At 49.3% G+C, this 20,110-nt stretch overlaps 4 protein-coding genes across 4 annotated transcripts; 1 reads left to right on the forward strand and 3 right to left on the reverse strand.

Annotated features, from left to right (window-relative positions):
• Positions 1-264: 264 nt before the first annotated feature.
• Positions 265-1,251, reverse strand: LOC104543727 (mas-related G-protein coupled receptor member H-like). The gene is made up of 2 exons (XM_010188402.1): positions 766-1,251; positions 265-582 (listed from the first exon to the last, which is right to left on the reverse strand). Exons 1-2 carry the CDS (start codon positions 1,249-1,251, stop codon positions 265-267), a joined length of 804 nt encoding a protein of 267 aa, XP_010186704.1.
• Positions 1,252-5,084: 3,833 nt separating this feature from the next.
• LOC104543728 (proto-oncogene Mas-like) lies at positions 5,085-6,056 on the forward strand. Its single transcript, XM_010188403.1, has one exon. It carries the CDS (start codon positions 5,085-5,087, stop codon positions 6,054-6,056), a length of 972 nt encoding a protein of 323 aa, XP_010186705.1.
• Positions 6,057-10,429: 4,373 nt separating this feature from the next.
• LOC104543729 (proto-oncogene Mas-like) lies at positions 10,430-11,389 on the reverse strand. The gene has a single exon (XM_010188404.1). It carries the CDS (start codon positions 11,387-11,389, stop codon positions 10,430-10,432), a length of 960 nt encoding a protein of 319 aa, XP_010186706.1.
• A 2,692-nt stretch (positions 11,390-14,081) lies between these two features.
• On the reverse strand, positions 14,082-15,053 carry LOC104543730 (proto-oncogene Mas-like). Its single transcript, XM_010188405.1, has one exon. It carries the CDS (start codon positions 15,051-15,053, stop codon positions 14,082-14,084), a length of 972 nt encoding a protein of 323 aa, XP_010186707.1.
• Between the last annotated feature and the right edge of the window lie 5,057 nt (positions 15,054-20,110).

A 20,110-nucleotide genomic window follows, 5' to 3' on the forward strand; every position in this document is an offset into this window, starting at 1 on the left:
CACAAAAATCTGCTGAGCCAAAGGAGCCAGAGTTTATTCGCTGAGGCCAGAGCAATGAGGGTCATTGCAATGAGGAATTCAGCCCGTGCACAGGGACCATGCCTGGCTGAGCAGCGCTGCATTGGGTCTGTGCCACATGCCCCCTGATGAGCTGCAGTGTTGGTCTCCTCCCTGGCAGCAGACAGGCTCCAAGTGCTTGGGGACCTTCATCCCTCAGGCTGTCTGCAAGGCTCCACATCTCCAGACCTCCTCATAAGCATTGCCTTATACAGTGCTCTCCACCGTAGTGTCCTCAGGCACATTGGTCTCCTCCTCACTCACCACTTTCTCTTCAAACACTTGGCGCAAGGCGACTTTCACAGAGCCTTGGAACCGGCACTGCCGGCAGCTTCCCACTAGGAAGTATATGACTGGATTGATGCTGCAGTTCAGCAACGCCAGCAGAAAATATGTATTTTCAGAAAACAACTTGTGTGAACTGGGAAGGCTGAGGAAAAACTCTAGGCTGAAAGGAATACCAAGGGCAAGGAAGAAGATCCCGTTGATAAGAACAGCAATATAGAGTTTCCCTGGGCATCGTTTCTGTGAACCACATTGGAGTTTGATGAACACGGACAGATCGGAAATCAACATCACTGATGAAAAAATAAAGGAAATTGCAGTGGCTGCATCTGCAAATACTGTCTGGTAGCTTTCATCGAACTGAAAGCTGAGATACATTGAGGAAACAAAACATCCAGTTAGAGCCCAGAACGCACCACTCACAACACCTGATAAATGCTTTGGGCGGTGGCAGCGATACCAGATTGGGAAGAGGACAGAGATACACCGCTCCACGCTGACTGCTGTCAAGAGACCAAGGCTGCTAAGGTCAAAGAAGTCACACAGAAATTCAACTACAACTACAAAATGTATGTAGGAAGAATAAAAATTATTCATATATGAACAAATTGCTGTTGAGCTGAAAATTGCCAATATGAGCAGAAGAAATGAGAGGAGCAGAGAGAATTCAGCAACAGCTAGGTTTAGGATGTAGACAGTGAAAGGGTTCTGCCTTGTGTGGAAGCCCAGGAACCACAGGACTATTCCATTCCCCACAAGTCCACAGACAGAAATCCCTATACAGACACCTGCAAAGATTATCAGTCCATAAGGTAGTCCTGAGCATTCATATTCAATATTTTCCCCATAGTCCACATATCCAGAAGTTATGTAGCTCAGAGGGAGCTTTGTTGTGTTGGTCTCCTCCATGGTGAATGACTCTGTTCCAGGTGGCTGTCTTCTCCCTCTCCTGCCACCTCCTGGGAGAGACACAGAATCAGAACGAAGGGGTGTCAGCATCCCCAGCACTCACCATTTTTCCCCACAGCCTCACACCAGCCACAGGCTACTCCAGTAAGGACCCTATCCCCTGCTGTGCTTAGGACAGGCTCCCACCCCTCCAGCCCTGTCCCTGGTCAGGAGGCATCTCCCACCTGCCCATCCCCAGCCTCCTACCTCCTGGTGCTCCTAGGAACCGTGCTGCTGCAGGAGTCCCAGCACACAGGGCCTATGTGGGGCCAGGCTTGCCAGGAGAAAGGGTCTGGTGATGGCTGCTGGGGCCACCCCACTCTGTTTTGCTCTGGACACTCATGCCTGAGGAGCAGACCTTTGCCCAGAGATCACACTCCTTGTCCAGGAGACTCCCCTCACAATCTCATCACATCGGTGACAGCTTCCCCTCACATGTCCCATGGATGGCAATCTTGTCAGTAATCTTGTCTGCCTCTCCTCCCCCCAGTTTTTCACCAGGAAGTGCTGATCTATTATGATCCTGTTAAGAAAGGCACTCAGACTCCGTAAAGTATAATTTTAAATGGCATTTTCTATGTCTGAAACTATGAAGAAGGAGATGATAGCACAGATAATGTTATGTCCCTTCAGGTGCCTGGAACCCCAGGTCTTGCAGCATCTAACAGACCTCTGATCAGGGTAGATCCCATCCGTGGTAGGTTACCACATTATGGTCATTTGAGATACTACAGGATTTTCTTTGAAAAAAAAGGAAACAGCTCATTCTACTGTCACATAAGAAGGATGTTCACATGAGAACCATTGCAGCAGTCCTAGATGAAGGCAAGCACATGCAGGTGGTGTAATCACCAGCACCCAGTGGGAGCTACCTGCAGTGTCCTCTCTTACCTTCAACAAACCAGGTTCATCCTATGGCCAAGGCAGATGCACAACATAGCACAGCACAGCATGGATCAGCACAGGCCAGGACTGCTCAGGATGAGTGTTTTGTGGACCACTAACTCCCTGATGCGTAATGGTCCTCTGGTCAGGATCTCTACAGCCCTGTCTTCCAGCTTCAGTTTGCCAGTATGGGGTCTCCTGGGTGTTGCTGTGTGAAGCTGATGGTGTAAGACTCCTCCTAGCTCCCTTCTGGTTTTTTTGCTATCCTTAAGGCCTGCACGGTCAAGGGGATAGTGAGGAAGAGATCTGACAGGGTAAGAGGAAGGCAAAAAGATGAAAATGACCAAGATGAGCCAGGGACCAGCAGAAACCCTTCAGAAGTTCCTGACAGTCCCATGGCCTTATATACTCCTTCTTCTTCCCATCATTCCTCAGGTGCTGAACCACTCCTGGTCATGTCCATCCACTCCTCTGCCCTCTCCCACTCGCTACACCTGGGATGCCAACACATCTCCCTCAACAACAGCCAGTGAGGCAGAGCACTGCCCTTGTCTCAGTTTATCATGAGAAATCACCAGTATTCAGATACAGAACAGCACGAGGGGTTTGCCCGTTGTCTCTTATCACATCCTTGACACACGTGTCTCCTCTGAGATTACATTTTGCGGGGTACATAGTGCTGCAAATGTGCTTTTATCTACAAGTTGTTCCTGTCGCACAATCTCATCCTTTAGCATTGTTGAGACTGGCATTTTCATTGCTTATTTTCTCTCCCTCTTTGATGTGTTTTCCATCTTTTGAATACTTCTTCTCGGAATTTATTGCCTATGCTTGTTATTCCCAAGACTGATGTCCTCCAAGGATGTCCTTTTGTTTCATGTGGTGAACGTACAATAATGAACAAGGTCCACAGTCTCTCCCGTGGGCCCAGCCTGGAACTGCGGGAGTTGAGGCAGAAATAGACTTGAGACAAGGCTAAAGCATAGGCTCAAGGTCCGTCCATGAGAGGGGGATGGAGGCAAGTCTTTGGAGAGATGCAACTCCTGCATAGCTCAGGCAAAGCCTGACTGCTCAGGCTTGACCCTAAGTGGATTCCCTGGTCCCATGGGCAGGGGATGAATAGATGGAGCCAGGGCAAATAAGGCTTGCTGTTGCCTTCAGGACCCTGGAAGAGAGAATCAGCGTGCCTCACCTGGGCAGTTTAGTGTGCTATGTTGTCCAGTCATGCTTCATGAGATTAAGTCCCTTTTTTTTCCACTTTCCCACAGTTTTGGGCCTATAAAAATCAGGTGATTGTCTTACAGTGACAACCTGTGGTTTTCTTTCTTCACCTCCACTATGAAAAACATTTCCCTTTCTTGATTTCTTCTATGGCTTTGTAGCATCACATTTCTCACATGTATTATTATTGACACGATAAAGCAAGGCCTATATCTGATGGCAGAGTCTCCCAGAAGAAAGTTGGGAGAAGTCTTTGAGCACTGGTTTACATGTCATTAGAGGCACTGAGCAAAGCCTTCATGCTGTTGCAAGTCTGCGCATTGGTGATTTCCCACTGTTGAGGCTCCCTGGCAGGTGTCTCACTCCCACCTTTCTGCCATCCTCTGTGCCTGGGAGTGATTTATGAGCCCACCTGTCTTTACAGATGGAGCTCTCCTCATGCAATCAAGTGGTGCTACTGGAAAGTAACAGGAGATCACATCACTTTGCAGAACTGTCCCCAGAGCTTCCTGGCCCGGGACAATACACCCTTCACAAACCTCCCACTTTGTACAAGAACCTTCCAGCCAGCATTGTCTCTTACTGACACAGTGCTCCTCTTCCTTCACCTCCAAGCAAAGACCTTGTTTGCCCTTGGCTCTGCATGGGTTCTCTCCTATGGTTCTGGGGCTATAGCTAAATTACTTTCAGTACGTTCAGGATTTTCCCACACATTATGGCAAAGCTTCTGTATGGGGCTGAAGTGCCTCCAGGGAGAGCAGAGAGAAGTCTTGGACCACCAGGTACACATAGCAAAAGCCCCTGGAATGGGGAAGAGCTGTTCACTAGAGCATGTAGCGATAGGACGAGGGGTAGTGGTTTTAAACTAGAAAAGGGTAGAGTTAGGTTGGATATTAGGAAAAAGTTTTTCAATATGAGGGTGGTAGATCACTGGCACAGGTTGCCCAAAGAGGTGGTGGAGGTCCCGTCCCTGGAGATATTCAAGGTCAGGCTTGATGGGGCTCTGAGAAACCTGCTCTGGTAACATTGCCCCTGGTTACTGCAGGGGAGTTGGACTGGATGGTCTTCAAAGATCCCTTCCAACTCAATACATTCTGTGATCCTATGATTCTGTGATCCTATGATTCTATGAATGGAGGAACAAAGCTGGAGGATGGCAGCAGGAAAAGGAGGTGACGCGGCCAACTCCTACTGACAAGATCACCGTCCATGAGACATGTGAGGGGAAACTGTCACCGATGTGATGAGATTGTGAAGGGAGTCACCTGACCATGGGAGGGGACCTCTTGGCAAAGGTTTACTCCTCAAGCACAACGGACGAGGCCAAAGCAGAGCAGGGTGGCCCCAGCTGCCAACACCAGACTCTTTTTCCTGGCAAGCCTGGACATCCTGTGTGCTGAGGCTCCTGCAGCAGCACTGTTCCCAGGAGCACCAACGGGGAGGAATCCAGGGACCAGCAGGTGAGAGATGCCTCCTGTCCAGGGACAGGACTGCAGGGGTGGGAGCCTGTCCTGGGCACAGCAAGGGATGGGGTTCTTCCTGGTGCAGCCTGGAGCTGGCGTGGGGTCACAGGAAAAGATGACAAGTGCTGGGAATGCTGATGGTCCTCATTTCCTTCTGATTCCTTGTCTTTCCTAGGAGGTGGTAGGAAAGGGAGAAGGTGGCCACCCAGAGCAAGGTCATTCACCATGGAGGAGACCAACACAACAGACCTCTCTCTGAACTACATGACTTCTGGATATGCAGATTCTCAGACAGTTAATCAATCTTGGTGCATACAAGGAGATGATAATATGTTGATAACTTCAGGTGTCTTTATTGGTATTTGCCTGTGTGGACTTGTGGGGAATGGAATAGTCCTGTGGCTCCTGGGCTTCCACATGAAGAAGAGCCCCTTCACTGTCTATGTCCTGAACTTGGCCATTGCTGACTTCTCTATGCTCCTATTCCTTATTGTTAATCTTATATTATACATTCTTTCAACAGTCTACTGTGATTTCGCAGTTCAGTATTATTTGCCCCATTATTTCCTGATGTTAATTGTTCTATTTTCATATTTTGCCAGCATGTATCTCCTGACAGCAATGAGCATGGAGAGGTGCCTGTCTGTTCTGTTCCCAATCTGGTACCGGTGCCACCGCCCAAAGCACTTGTCAGGTATCATATGTGGGGTGCTCTGGGCTCTTGCTGGACTTTTTGTTTCTATGAGTTTGATTAGTTGTTATTGGGATACATACTGTGAACAACAATTACAAGGTTTAAGCATTGCAAATGCTATCATTTTCTCTTTATTCCCATTCCTTTCCAATCTTTCCCTGTTCATCAAACTCCAGTGTGGCTCACAGAGACGACACCCAGGGAAACTCTATGTTGTTGTCCTGCTCAGTCTGATCTTTCTGTTAATCTTTGGGTTTCCTCTCACTGTTGTGATTTTTCTTCATACCATTTATTTAAGCGTGATTTACCTTCATATTTCCTTTCTGCTGGCATCGCTGAACAGCAGCATCAACCCATTCATTTATTTTCTGGTGGGGAGCTGCCGGCAGCGCCGGTTCCAGGGTTCAGCAAAAGTCGCCCTGCATCGAGTGTTCGAAGAGAAAGCGACAAGCGAGGAGGGGACCCATGTGCCTGGTGACCCTGCTGTGGAGACCTCTCTGTAAGAGACTGCTGATGAGGAGGCCTGGAGTTGTGGAATCTCGCAGACAGCCTGGGGGATGGAGGCGTGGGGACCCATAGCACAGAGCCAGTGCAGCGCTGCTCAGCTGAGCTCAGTCGCTGTGCACGGGCTGAATTCCCCATGGCAATGACCCTCACTGCTCTGGCCTCAGTGAATAAACTCTGACTCCCTTTGCTCAGCAGATTTTTGTGGTGTTTTGGGGCATCTCTTGCCCAAGGAAGGCCAACATATTTGTCCCTGGGGCAGCTCTGTCCATCTCTATTGTCCAAGCAAGGCAGGGCTCTGCAAAAACGATTGCAAAAATGGACAGGCATCATGCAGGCATCTCACCGGCACCACTGCACTCTTGCTGAAAGGAATGGCTGAACAAGGAGCAGAGGCAGTTTCTGCCGTAGGAAGCAGCCCTGTGGCTCAGCCGCGGGGTGATGCAGCCCCCTCCTCATCCTGGTCCTCTTGGCACGGAGATGTGGTGAGGGCAGAGCTGGCCATGCCTCTATCTCTACTGCTGCCCCGATGGGAGGTGGAAAGTGAGGACTCCCAGAAGAGCCACTTGCTCCTGGAAGCCGAGCAGGATACCCTCGTGTAGAGAGGCTAGCTGGTAACCCACCCCCACCAAAATCCCTCTTCCAGGCCTGGTGAACCCCTCCACCTCCTCTGGGTTTGTGTGCACTCTCCTGGCCAGGAGTGGGATCCCAGGGAGGGCTGCGGGGACACATCCAGCAGAGGGCTGGGAGTGATTTTATAAATATGAAATCCGCTAGATGGCAGGAGAGGGGTAGGGATTGACCGAGCATCTTTGCTCTTCTCTCTAAAGAGCAGGTCAGCAGAGCCAGCCCTGTGCTCCCAGCTGATGGGAAAAGAAATAAACCAACATCAGGGAGAGCTGCAGAGCTGGGGAACAAACAGGAGCATTCTCTTGTACTTTAAGTGGGAATTTGTCACAGAGTTTAATTCCAGGGTTAAACAGTTCTGAGAAAAGTATGGATTCAATAGTGCCAGGGGATTACGAGTGGCGCATTCCCAGCGCTGGTGTTTGGGCTGAAATGTTCACTCAAGGTGCTGCTTTCCAGCTGTGCTCCAGGAGAAGAAGGCTTGTTGTAGCAGACCATGGCTGGCTGACAAGACCTGCTGGGGTCTTTCAGGGACTGGACAGCACAGTAAGCATCCCTGCAAGAGGGCAGGGAATCTGCTCCAGCCCTGCGCCCATCAGTTCCTCCAGGAAACCAATAGGGGATTTTAAGACATGTTTCACTTTTCAATATATCCTCAAAAGTTGTGTCCACAGGGACAAAAGCATCTCAAAGGAGGATTCAGACTCTTTTGCCTTATTTCAGCCAAGGGTATGACACCCTATCCTCCAAATTTGGAAAGGGAAATGGGGGGGGTTATGCCTCCAGAAAAGGGATCGATTTTGGAAAGGAAAATATTTCAAGTTGAAGAGTGGGGTAACAGTGTAACTCAGGATGTCTGCTGCCAAAGATCACCTCTCTCATGCCAGAGAGAAGCACAGCGGGCAGATGTCAGCTGCAGAGGCTGAGGTGGGGCCGTGCTCTGGCACAGCTCACCAAATACACCCCAACCAGGGCTCTGAGCCATGTCATGAAGCAAGGCAGGGGATTACCAGATCAAATGGTCTTGGCACAGAACCTAATTCCTGTATCCTCTTTGCTCACAGCAAAGATTTCATAGTGACTCCACTGAACACACCTCTGTGTCCATGACTAAGAAAAGCCTGAGATATGGAAATAAACACAACCAGATGTATGGGCCACTTAATTTTATAGAAATTAGGAGCATCAAACTGCTCATCTGCCTGTGTGCGCTGATGGGGAGAGGGGCCATCCTTTGGTTTCCCAGCTTCAGCATCAAGAGGAAGCCCTTCACTGCCTCCATCCTGAACCTGGCCATCTTCAGGAGGCACTGAGCAGCTCCTCAGAAAGTGACGTCTCCTAGGTCTAGTGACGGACCCAGGGCTGGATTGATGGTTGGACTTGGTGATCTTAAAGGTCTTTTCCAACCAAAACCATTCTATGATTCTATGTTTCAATGACTCACTATGCACTCCAAAATCCTGATGGAACTGATCTTTTTCTAGCTGCCAATCTAAGGTGTCATTTTGTTGCTACTCTCAACTTCAATTTAGATTTCTTGTTTTGTTTCCAACATGGTAACTCTGACCCCAAAGTTTGTTGAATAAACAACTGGGCTTCACTGCGTAACTTGTCACTGGTGAACAGAGCCAGGCTGACTCTGGCCTGCAAATGGCCAATTTTTGTCTCATTCTAAAGCCTCTGTCTTGTCTGTGAGGAGGACAGGTACCTCCAGAGCATGATCCACCTCATCCCAGGGTAGGTGCCTGCAATACTTGGCATGAGTCAACTGTTGACAGTGCCAAGACCTCCTCATTCATTCTGGGAGGTACCTGGGCAGCAGACAACATTTCTCTGGGATGCTTGCAGTTAGCAGAGATCCATCTCACTGTAAGAAGCCTCCAGTTGAGCCAAACCACAGCAGTGGAGCTGCCCACATGTGCTGAAACTTTCCTCAGGAGAGCATGTCCTTGTAGGGTGGAGGGCTGAGGCCAGCTAAGACAGGCAGAGGTGGAAGGGCAGAAGAAAGACCTGAGGGAAAGGACCTCACAGCTGGTAAAAGCAAGGAGGAGACACACCCTGGCAAGGGAATTCATCACATGTGCAGGTAGCAGGGATGCCTGTATTCACCCATCTGTTTTCCTGCCTCTTGCACAGTGGGAAGTTGTCCATTCTTTTCCCACTGCCTTAAATTCAAGGGTGGCTAACGTACCACTGCTTTTAGAAAGAGACACTGAAGTTTTGCCCATGGGTGGCATGTCATACCTTGAAGACACAATATAAGATTAAATATCTAAGCAGCTTTTGCTAACAGAGTTGTTTTACAGAATTGGGCAGGAGTCTACCATAGTTGAGAGAGGGGCTTTTTTTCTTCCTCTCTCCCACTTCCCTGTAAAGTAAAAACTTTCTGAGTTACGACTGTTGTCCAGGAAAGGGCTCCCAACATCAGAGGGGTGACTCCCAAGGCGGGTGCAGAAGGACCACAATCCTCCTATGTGCTTTTCCTACTTCCCAGGATCTCCCTTGCCTGCAGAGTCACCCAGGCCACCACCTATCAGAGCTTCTTGTTTTGACCAGAGAGTTTTATGGGTTTAGTTATCGTGGCTCTGTACCTGCATTGCAACTGGTTTTCATTCCAGCCTGTCTGGTAGATCTGGGCTAAGTCCCTCGTGCTTCTACTAAAGGTAGTGCAGCCTGGTGGGGAGCTGCACCAGGTAACAAAACCAGCCCAAAAGCAATGGTCTGTTGGTGACTTGGCTCACAGGTCAACCAGAGCTGGTGTACCCCTCCCCAGCTCCTTGATAGTAAGGACTGACAGACATGGAGGGGAGAGAGAAGTGGAGGAAGTGCTGCCACCACCCCTTTTACCGGGGGTAAGTCAGTCCTCAAGGCCTCAACAGGGTCTTTTCCATAAAAAGTCCACTGTTTTCCTTCCCTCTCTCCTCTTCCATGTGGAAAATCAAGTCTTAACAAAGTCTCCAGGCAGGGCTGTCCTTATTTGGGTTGTTTCAATTTAACCCGGCTCCTCTTGGTTTTCTAAATGAGGAACAGACACACCAGAAACAGATCCAGACCTCAGGTCGTGGTTGCGAAATGGCATTTTCTCAAGCTAAAGATCCAGACAGCCCAGAGAACAGTGGGAGGAACCACAAGAGGCAGTTCCAGTCAAAAACCCTTGTGTGCAGATGACCCACATGATCTGCAGACAAAACTCACTTTACAGCAGAAGTAACGCATTTTGGTGAAAGCCTTCCAGAGGAGATCCCAAATACATGCCTACTTGCGTGGTAACCAAGCTGAATGTGAAGTCTCCACATCTTCTTCACATGTGTTGGCACCCACTGGAGATGCACACACAAGCATTCGACCAGGAATTGTTCTTTCCTGCTGTGCCAGACTCTTATCCACCCACACTCTGCTTTTAAGCAGACTCACGAAGAAAAACCACACTGACAAGAGCTAAAAGCCTCCATGGCTCTGTTTTAATTGAGCACAGGGTAAAGCAAGGTCACTTTTGGGACAGGAAAAACTCAGACCTCTTGTATAGGATAGGTTCAAAGCCATGGTTTCAAAGCAAGAGGTTTTGATGGGTATTTCATCACACTGTCCAGTGTTCACCCCAGGCAGGAGTTCCCATCTAACCCCACATCTTTCATTGTGGTGAAATGCCTGCAGCCAGGCCCTCACCAAAGTCATCCTCCTTATCTCGCCCTGGCTCATGGGATGTCTCCATCCCTTGAGCATCTTCTCCTGGGAGGACTGCAGTTTAAACAACTGTTTCCACTGTGTTTTCTTTAGGAGGTTCACCTCTATTTTGGGGCTCTGTTATGTCTTCAAAAACCATTTGGAAAGCAACCTTAATGGAGAGCGTGAACTTCTTTGCACAGCTCCCAGCCAAGAAGTAAATAACAGGGCTGACGCTGCTGTTTGCACAGGCAAATGGGAGAGAGACGTCAAAGACAAAAACAGAAAAATCAAACACTCTTAGCAAGATCCAGTAACCAAAATCAGCAGCGAAGAAGGGGAAGAAGAAGACAGCTAGCAGGACCACAACGCAGAGCTTCCTTGGAGGGTGTTGCCGTGAGCAGCACAAGAGCCTGGCAAGCAGGGTTAGGCCACAAGAAATGAGGGTGAGCACCGAAAAGAGGCAGCTCAGGATGAAGACGATGAGTGCCGCAGGGCAGAAGTAGAGAGTCACGGTGAACAGGAAGGACAAGGCCCAGAGCAGGGCACACACCAGCACTGGCAAGCGCAAGGAGTGGTGGCCAGGACAGCGGGATGAGGGGAGGATGGACAGAAACACCGTGGCACTGAAGGCTGTCAGAAGGTAGATGCTGGTAGTGAAAGTGAAGAGGATGTTGAGGTTCAACACCGTTGCCACATCCCGTGAGCCCAGCGTGTGACAAAGGCTCTCTGAACCATAAAATATCACAAGGGCAGTGGCAATGGAGAAGAGGAAGGTGAAGTTGGCAACAGCCAGGTTGAGGACGTAGACAGTGATCGGGTTCCTGCGGACGCGGGAGCCAAGGAACCAGAGGACAGCCCCATTCCCCACCAGCCCGCAGAGGCAGATGAGCAGCGTGACAGGGACTTTGCTCAAGTAATTGGCCTCACAGTTGGTCCAGTTGTAGTCGTCGTCCTCATGCCTCAGCAGCCTGTGATGCCAAGTCCCGTTCTGTGCTGTCCCACCAGGCTGGCTCCAGCAAGCAGGGCTGGTTCTTTCCATGGCAGGAAACAACGTGCTGGTTACAAAACCTCTGCTGCTCCTCCTTGCCCCTCGCACGGCTGGAGGGATGAGATGAAACAGAGACGTGTTAGCAACTCTGCTGTCCTCCACACTGGGCTTTTCAGATCTTTGCAGCCACGCCCCAGTTTTCATGTGGGGGAGCACAGAAGGTATGAGAGACAGGAGAGATGGAAGACAGGGTGTGGGGAGATGGGTATGACATGCCTGGCACAGGAGCGTGGATGAAGGGGGAGTGAAAGCGAGGGAGTTGCCTCCTTCTTGGCTTTGGACAGGACAGATCTGGAGAAGGGAAACAATCAGATGAAAGGATTGTCCTTGCAGATGTCAAAGAGCAAGTAGTTTTGGGGGTGGATGTGATATGGATTCTCAGGTGTCTAATATCATGGTTAGTGGTTCCCTCAGTGGAACACCCATCTCAGCATTCCCCTACCACCTTTCCCCACAATATTTATAGGTCTTAATAACCTAGAGACCACTGTTTCCCAATTAGATTTGGTGCAAATTGACCAACAGGTTCAAAACCAATGAGGGGAGGCACTGATGAGGCTGAAAAAGAAACAAACAAACCACCCAGAAAAGTCTGACCTTCTTTCCTCTCGCAGCTTTCAGACGCGCTGCAGATTCACATCACCTCACACTCGCCAGCTGCCGCCCCCGTGATGAGGGGAGTTCTTCATGAGATTTCCCAGAATTATCTCTTCAAAAACTGGAGCAAAGCCTGCGCTGATGAGCTTGTGCAGCATCCAGTGTGAGGTCTTTTCAGGTCCTTTCACAAACTGTGTTTCTCAGTGTTAGCCAAGCAGGTCATATTCTCAGAGTTCTTGCAAACAGGGAACTATTTCATTGCCTTTGACAGCATCAGGGTTCTGGTTATAATCTGCTCTTGGCTTTGTACAGGAAATGACTAAGAAAAAAGAGTCTCAGAAACTGGACCTATGGGAAAAGCAGATTGTCTCCATGTCAAGTTCCTCTTTCATTTCTCTTTAAAGCAACCTCAGTCCCAAAATGTTCATATCTCTCAACTGGCTGAACTTTTCCTCTATCGTTCCAGGGGTGTATCTTTAGGACTCTGCTCCACAAGTTTGGCGTTACTGCAAAACTTCCATTTCTGATTCAGATCTAGCTTTGCCACTTGCATACCGCAGTTTCGCAGTGATACTTGACCTTCACATACACAGTTTCTAAGTGCATGCTACTATTTGCATCAAGGAACAAACCGAATAATAAAACCTGTGCATGAGCCAGAGCACAGGCAGATGGCAACGGGATGATTTAGGATTTCAGAAAAATCTCCTTTTTCCTAAGGAAAGGTGAAGCAGTGCTGCTCACTTGGCTTTAACTATCTAAAAGTTAAAGGTTTCATCTCAGTTGCATTCTACGCTCCCTAGGTAGCCTCAGCAGCCTCCAATGGTTTCCTCAAACAAGCCCATGTCATTTCTAGAGAGCCGAAGTTAGGTGAGGTGATTTCTACCCTGGCCATCGGTGGTGAAGGTGAAATGCAAACAGCTCCTGTTGCATCTGGGAGCAAGGGGTGCTCCTGCCTGTACTGGCACGTGTGGACCAAAACCGCCTCCTTTCTCCCTCGCTGACTCTGCATTTGTGTCCCCAACCACAGAATCTCACATGCCCTCACCAAACCAACTCTTTCAAGTGCAAAAGCGCTGAGATACAGCAGTGTGATGCCGTGCAACACCACTCGCTGCCTGATCTACCCGTCTGCTCTGCAAAAAAGCAGAAATACCCAGCGTTTCTCAGCTTCTGCTTTCGTGGGCAACATCTTGTGCACAGTCACCTAAAGTTCTGATTTCCAGCACAAGATTTACAGACAGCAGTTATTTGTTTGTATCAAGGTTAGGCTTGTATGTGTTCAGAGGATGTTCTGTAAATATTATGGCTCTGGTAGCGGTTGCTTCTGTGTATCAGGAGAGCTAATAAAGCCATCTGGCAGGCAGAGCTCAGCTCTTCGAGCTGTCGCCTGTGAGAGCCTTCCCGGCTTCTGTTTCTGTCTCTTTTCTTGGCTCTGCCCTGGCATTTTGCTCCTTGAGCTTGTCCACCCGGTAAACTCCCTTGGCAGGGTGAAGGTTTGGCTACTGACAGGTGCTGTCGGCTCCATCAGCCAGACTGAGATGGGTTTTCTCTGTCAGACCGTGGCACAGGAGGAGATCGAGCTGAAAACATCATTTCTGTCCCTCACCATCATCTCCTCTGGTCCAGGGTAGTGGTGGTCGGTATCAGTATCAGGAACCAAGGTCCCAGAAGAGGGTAGGGGCAGGAAGAGTTGGGTCATCTCCGTGCTGGGATGCAGACAGGGTACAAATTGGGGCCCAGGAGTGTGGCCATGTCAACCCTGGAGAAAAAAATGCTGCAGGACTTACTGGACCACATCATTTCAGCGTGAGGGGACTGCCACAGCTGTAACTTGGAGAACAAGTGAGGGCACCCCCTGGAGTCAGCAAGGGAAGAAACCACAACGACCAGTAAGTTATATGAAAAACACTTTTATTAAAACAACTTAAAACCAAGTTTGAGATGGGAACCAGCCCTGCCTCTGGAAATGTCATTGAGCATGGCCGTGTCCCGAGGACATGTCACTGGTCTGCTTACCCAGACGGGAAAGAGCTCTGCTCCCATGGGTGCAGAGCCAGGGCTGCCCCTCCACAGTCGTAGGGGTTTAGGCAGTGATTCCCATCATGGGGGTCTCACCCACCTCTTGGGAATCTGCCCTATCTTCAAAGACCCTCTGAAGAGCCACTTTGACAGATCCCCTGAACCTGGGCCTTCCGTAGCTCCCAACCAAGACGTAAATAATTGGATTGGTGCTGCTGTTGACAGAGGCCAGCAGCAGGCAGACCTCAAACACAAAACTGATGTAGACAAAGAAGTTGAGGAAGATCTGGATGCTGAGCGGGATGCCAAAGAGGAGGAAGAAGAGAACTGTGAGGAAGATGACAGTGTACATCCTCGCTGGGTGGTGTTGCCAAGAGCTGCGCCTAAGCTTGATGAAGAGGACCACATTGGAAAGAACCATAAAGGGAGTGAAAAAGCAGAAATTGAGAAAGCACAAGGTTCCAAGAACCATCCAGCAGTGTCCAGAGTTACCCATGTCACACATGAAGTACACCAACCCGGCCAGGACACAAGCAAGGGCCCACAGCAGGCTGCACACGATGGCCGACAGGAGCTTCGGGCGGTGGCATCGGCACCAGAAGGGCCAGAGGACACCCACACACCTCTCCACGCTGATGGCCGTGAGGAGGTAGAGGCTGGTGCTGTACGTGAGCAGCACCATGGAGTGAAATAGTGGCAGCACCTGCAAAATCTTTGGCTGAAAGCAGCTGAGCATGGGCATGTGATATATCACAAGGAAAGCCGATGTGCAGAAGAGGAAGCAGGTGTCGGCCACGGCCAGGTTCAGGAGGTAGGCGGTGAAGGGGTTCCTGTGGATGCGGAAGCCAAGGAGCCAGAGGATGGCCCCGTTCCCCACCAGCCCACACAGGCAGATGAGCAGCGTGATGCTGCCAGTGACGATTTCAGGGATGTGTTCTGCAAAGCACCTGGTCTCGTTGTGACCATCCCCACTCTCCATGGGCGCTGGGGACACCATGTGCCAGTCATGGATCGTGTCGTTGGGATGTCGGTCCATCTTCCTCCTTCTTCTCTTGTGCTTACCTGGGGAAAGGCAAGAAATGAAGGCAAAATTAGTGACTCTCAGGTCCCCAGTACTGTGAATGTGCTCTGGTCATTCAGTCCTCCCCCCTACTTCTCCATCGGCTACAATATCTGCAGCACAGAGAACATAATAATTGAGCAGAGAAAAAACTAAAGAGAGAAGGAGAGGAGAGGAGAGGAGAGGAGAGGAGAGGAGAGGAGAGGAGAGGAGTTCAAGATAGAGGAATAGGAATAGGAATAGGAATAGGAATAGGAAGAGCAAGAGCAAGAGCAAGAGCAAGAGCAAGAGCAAGAGCAAGAGCAAGAGGAGGGAAAATCTTGAGCCCAGGGTTCTAGGAAATGGAGAGAGCTGGAAGAGGAGTGGAGAGTCCTCTCTGAAGCCAAAGAACCTTCTCACCAGGCACAGGGCATTCCAGTGGGGGCAGAGTCCTTGCACAGCCTTGGTATCCCAGAGCTGCAAACTCCAGTCCTCTCTGTCAGACTTGCACATGAAATTTTACAAAGCTGCCATGCCAAAATTCCCACAGACGAGAACGGGCCACCAGGAACAAGGTAACTCCATAATGAGGTTCTTCTGATGGTCTACGTGCAGGCTCTGGTCCTTGTCTCTTCCTCAGCTTGAGGCCAAATTGGTCCTGGGACCACAGTCCTGGGTTTCTGCTCAGAGGTGGTCGTGTGGATGTGCCAGAGCTTGGTCATCGCTTCTGAGAGCAGCGGAAGTGTCTTGCCAAAGAGTCACCCTCACGGGACAGGCGTTGCAGACCCATCTGCTGGTTGCTTCAAACGCTTCCTGTTTGCAAACCCGCTGTTGCATCAAGCACAGAATGATCATCCTTCTTCTCATTCGTTTCTTCTCTTCTGCACCTGGCAGCAATGTCCCTGAGATGTGTCGTGGTTCCCATCTGTATGAATGTCTCCTGTTAGGTGTGACACAGAAGCCACCAGCTCCCCATCAACCCAGAACAATGACGCTCAACACAGCGCCCACTGACTGTCACCTCCCTGCTTGCAAGAGCTGAGCTGGACACCTCCACCACCCCATACCACGGGGAGGGAAGCAGGACAGCATGACGCACCCTGCCACCACGTCCCAAGGATGACACAGACCTCTGGACCTGGCCTGCTCTGACACCAGTGAGTGCATGGCTGCTCTGTACCCCATGTTCACGTCTCACCCTGCCGAGGTTGCGGGGACACAGTGTGAGCCCTCAGAGGGGACTGTTGGCTCCTTGCATCATGGCCCCCTCTCTTTGCCCTGCTCCAAGCATCTTTTCTGGGGCCGGGAAGATCTGTCTAGCTTCCTTGGCTGCTGTACAGCAAATCTAAACAGACAGCTCAGGAGAAATCATTGGAGACACCCAGAGGAAGCAAATGCAAATGCCTGGAAGAGCATCCTGATCAGCTGCAGTCCTGCCTGCACCTCCATCCCAAACCCTGCCTGCACCTCCATCCCAAACCCTGCCTGCATCTCCATCCCAGTTCCTGCCTGCACCTACATCACAGCTCCTGCCTGGCTGCAGGCAGAGGCTGCCATGGGCACAGTTCATCCAGCTTTCTTAGCTGGTGGCACCCAAGGTGCTGGAAAAATGCACCCAGCAGCTATTTGGCTATGTTTCCCAATTGTTTGTAATAAAGTTAGACACTTGTTAAATGTCAAGTGAACTTAATGTGGTAACTAAATAGCAAATAGTAAATAATAAATACTACTGATAGCAAATAGTAAATAACAAACTGTGGATGGTAAATAATATACTGTAGATGATAAATAATAAAGAGTAAATAGTAAATTAGTGAATAAATAGTAAATAATAAATGATAAACAATAGATAACAATTGCTAACAAATAATAAATATAAATAGCAAGTAACAGATAAAACAAATAAACTATTAATAAATAATAATTGTGATTATAATTAACATGTTAAATAACACTGGACAGCTGCTGCTTGGGAAGCTCCCTCCTGCTGAGCAGTTGCACTCCTGGCTGTGTGGGCATTGGACAGGGCTGTGCACGAGGTCGCGGACGTGGTTCCCATGCACCCAAGGACACCCAGCACAGTGACAATAAAGATTATTGGACAGAGCACCCATTTATTTCACCTTGTGGCAGACACTTAGGCATCAAAATCTCTGATTCCTCATCAGGCTGGCACTCAGTAGCTCCCACTGATGGGGCGACAGCCGTGCTGGGGACAAGTGTGACAAGTTCCCTCCTGATGATGTTCCTCAAAGGCACCTTTTGGCATCATTTTAAATGTTTATGTTTCTTCTCTCTATCGTCAAAATGGGAAGATGGGCAATATTAAGAAATTAAATAAATTTTAAATTATTAAGTCTGTTCATTGGACCAGGCTGCCCAGAGAGGTTGTGGAGTTTCCTTCTCAAAACCCACCTGGATGTGTTCCTGTGTGATCTTTGCTAGGTGATCCTGCTCTGGCAGGGGGGTTGGACTGGATGATCTCCAGGGGTCCCTGCCAACCCCTGCCATTCTGTGATTCTGTGAAATAAACTCAGTCCTTCATTAAACCTGGAGCTTTGCTCACTCCAAAGTCACACAGTGCTTTGGTTTTGCTTTTAGATCACTATGATCCCAGGAAAAACAAACAAAACAAAGAAAAAATAGCAGAAAGCAGAGTTGAAGATGTATTTTTACCATCTCTGCCCTATCCGGGGCCAGACAGACAAAATGTCAAACCACAGGACCATATGTGTGAACTGGACTGAATTAATCATCATTCCTCTGCCTGCAACTCATGCTGCGCTGTTGGGGAGGGCTGGAGTGGAGGCTCCCATTTCCCAGCAGAACCATCTCCTCACAACCCACCCAGCAAGTGAAGAAAATCCATGCCATTATAAGAAATTAGAACAAAATTATAAACCGTTCTAACAGGGTAGTAACAAAAATAGATAATCAATAATAAAAGGCAATCCTTTCACCCTGGATTGTGAAAACAGCCCAAGAAAATTTAAAGGATCTTAGTGATGAGTGTCCCAGTGAATAACAATGCTGCTGATGCTTGCAATAATTACCACTGCCATCTCCAGCTCTCCCTGCCTTTGCCCCAAATGTCCTTCCAACAACGAGTCCTTCGGGCCGTCTTGCTCCAAATTCCCCCTCAGCACACTCCCAGCATCCGCTCTGGTCGTGGAGAATGACAGAGTGTCCCTGTGTGGCTTTCAGGAAGCCCCCACCTACCAAAGCAATGTCCTGGGCTGGCTGGGAGTTGTCACCCACTGCAGGACTGTGGGCAATACGCCCTACCAGCCCCAAGCAGCACCACTGCGGGGCTTTCCTTCAGCCCCTGTAAAAAAAATCAACCCAAAAGGAGCTTTTTCATGCTAAAACAATGTTGGGATTAGCTAAAAATGCCCTGTCCCGGTAACAGGCAGTGTTAAATGCAATGCAGCTGCACTGCAGCTTTGTCTCCCTGTTGCTCTGAAAGCTTCTGTTCAGTCAGATTTCCATGGGCCAAAGGGAAAACATGACCCTGTATCATCTTAACCCGTCTTCAGCCAGTGTGAACGGGCACGGGTCTGCAGAATGGCACCTCCCGGGTTCTGCAGCTGCAGGAGGTCCTTCATCGTCCATCATCTTCCTCCCAGGAAGGCTGAGCCCAGCTCGGAGCGAGACCCATCACAGCGTCCATAGCACAACAGCATCCCAATGGCTCTCACTTTCCAGGCGTATTTTTCTCACTTAAATTTGTCCAAATACCATTCTGCATTTGTTTTGGCTTTCCCCAGGGTGCGAATTTTGCAGGGGTGACTGTGTGAACCCTCTGCCCCGAGGATCCCCCAGGTCCTGAGCAGAAATTCATGGCAGCAACTAGGGAGATGTGAGTGGTGCCAGGGGCTGCAAAAACCCCACCATGTTCCTGAAGTCCATTTGCAGAAATGAACCCATCTTAGCAAAAGACCGAAAACCTTTCTGTGCAACCGAGGAGCGATGCTGCCTGCCTAAGGTCTGTTTTCTTCAGATAACAATGGAAAAACTCTGCTTCAGCTGCAAAACCTCACCCATCAGTGTTAATGAGCCATTTCTGCCCCTGCAAGCACCCATGTCTGCACTTGTAGGAGAGAAGGTGCCTATGCATATGAGAGCAATGAGGAGGCTCCTGGATGACTCCTCCTCTGGGATTTATTTACTACTAATACTTTGTGATTTGCACACATGGCACAGCCTTGATCGCAAAGAAATGGCACAGATCTTGAAACATTTGCACAGGGAAAGAAGACATGAAAAAACCACGAGAGGAAGTGTGAGAGCGTGTTAAACATGGTCACAGGTTCTGATATTCAGATTTAATTTCGCTATCCTTCGTAAACTTTGCAAAAGGCCAGTGGCAGTATGTGCCCTTCTGCACCAGGCTGTCCTCATGACGAGGAGAATTCCCCTTTCCAAAAGAAGTGGGCAGGGGGTTGGTGCAGAGCCCAGTCACCTCTCGTCGGCGCTGCCCCGTCTTCAGATGAATCATCCCTGCCACCACCAGCAGCAATGGTGCCGGCAGCGGGGCTGATAGCACCGTTCCTGTGGAAGAGGTTAAATGAGTACAAGATAAAATCACTTCTTTTCCCTATAACAAAAAAAAAGCCCCCCACCCAACAAAAATCAGGAAGAGGGTGATGTACAGCAGCGCTGCTGTGTAGGGCTCTTTTACTGGCGACTTGGGGAGATTTGGATTTTTGAAGTTAATTTAGCAAAATTCTTTATCGTAAAAAAGACTCTATGGAGAATCCCAACACACCAAAGATTCAACGTAACTCAGATTTCTGCTTCATATGCATTGTATCAGGTAAATTATGAGACTCAGAAAATAAACTCCAGAAAACAGATTCCTGTCATCTCCAGACTGATGCCTCCATCTGCTTCATTAAACCTCACTGGAAAATAAATGGCTACTTCTTTATGTACCGATTTGAAAAGACAGTGATGCTTTCAGCTCTCCTTCCCACATGCAGCAGGGAATTCCTGGTCTCCAGCCAGTTGCGATGTATTTATCTGTATTTCCCAGCCAAGAGGCTGAAGAGCGG

The sequence above is a fragment of the Mesitornis unicolor genome, unplaced genomic scaffold, assembly GCF_000695765.1.
Source record: "Mesitornis unicolor isolate BGI_N332 unplaced genomic scaffold, ASM69576v1 scaffold21147, whole genome shotgun sequence".
Classification (NCBI taxonomy): domain Eukaryota; kingdom Metazoa; phylum Chordata; class Aves; order Mesitornithiformes; family Mesitornithidae; genus Mesitornis; species Mesitornis unicolor.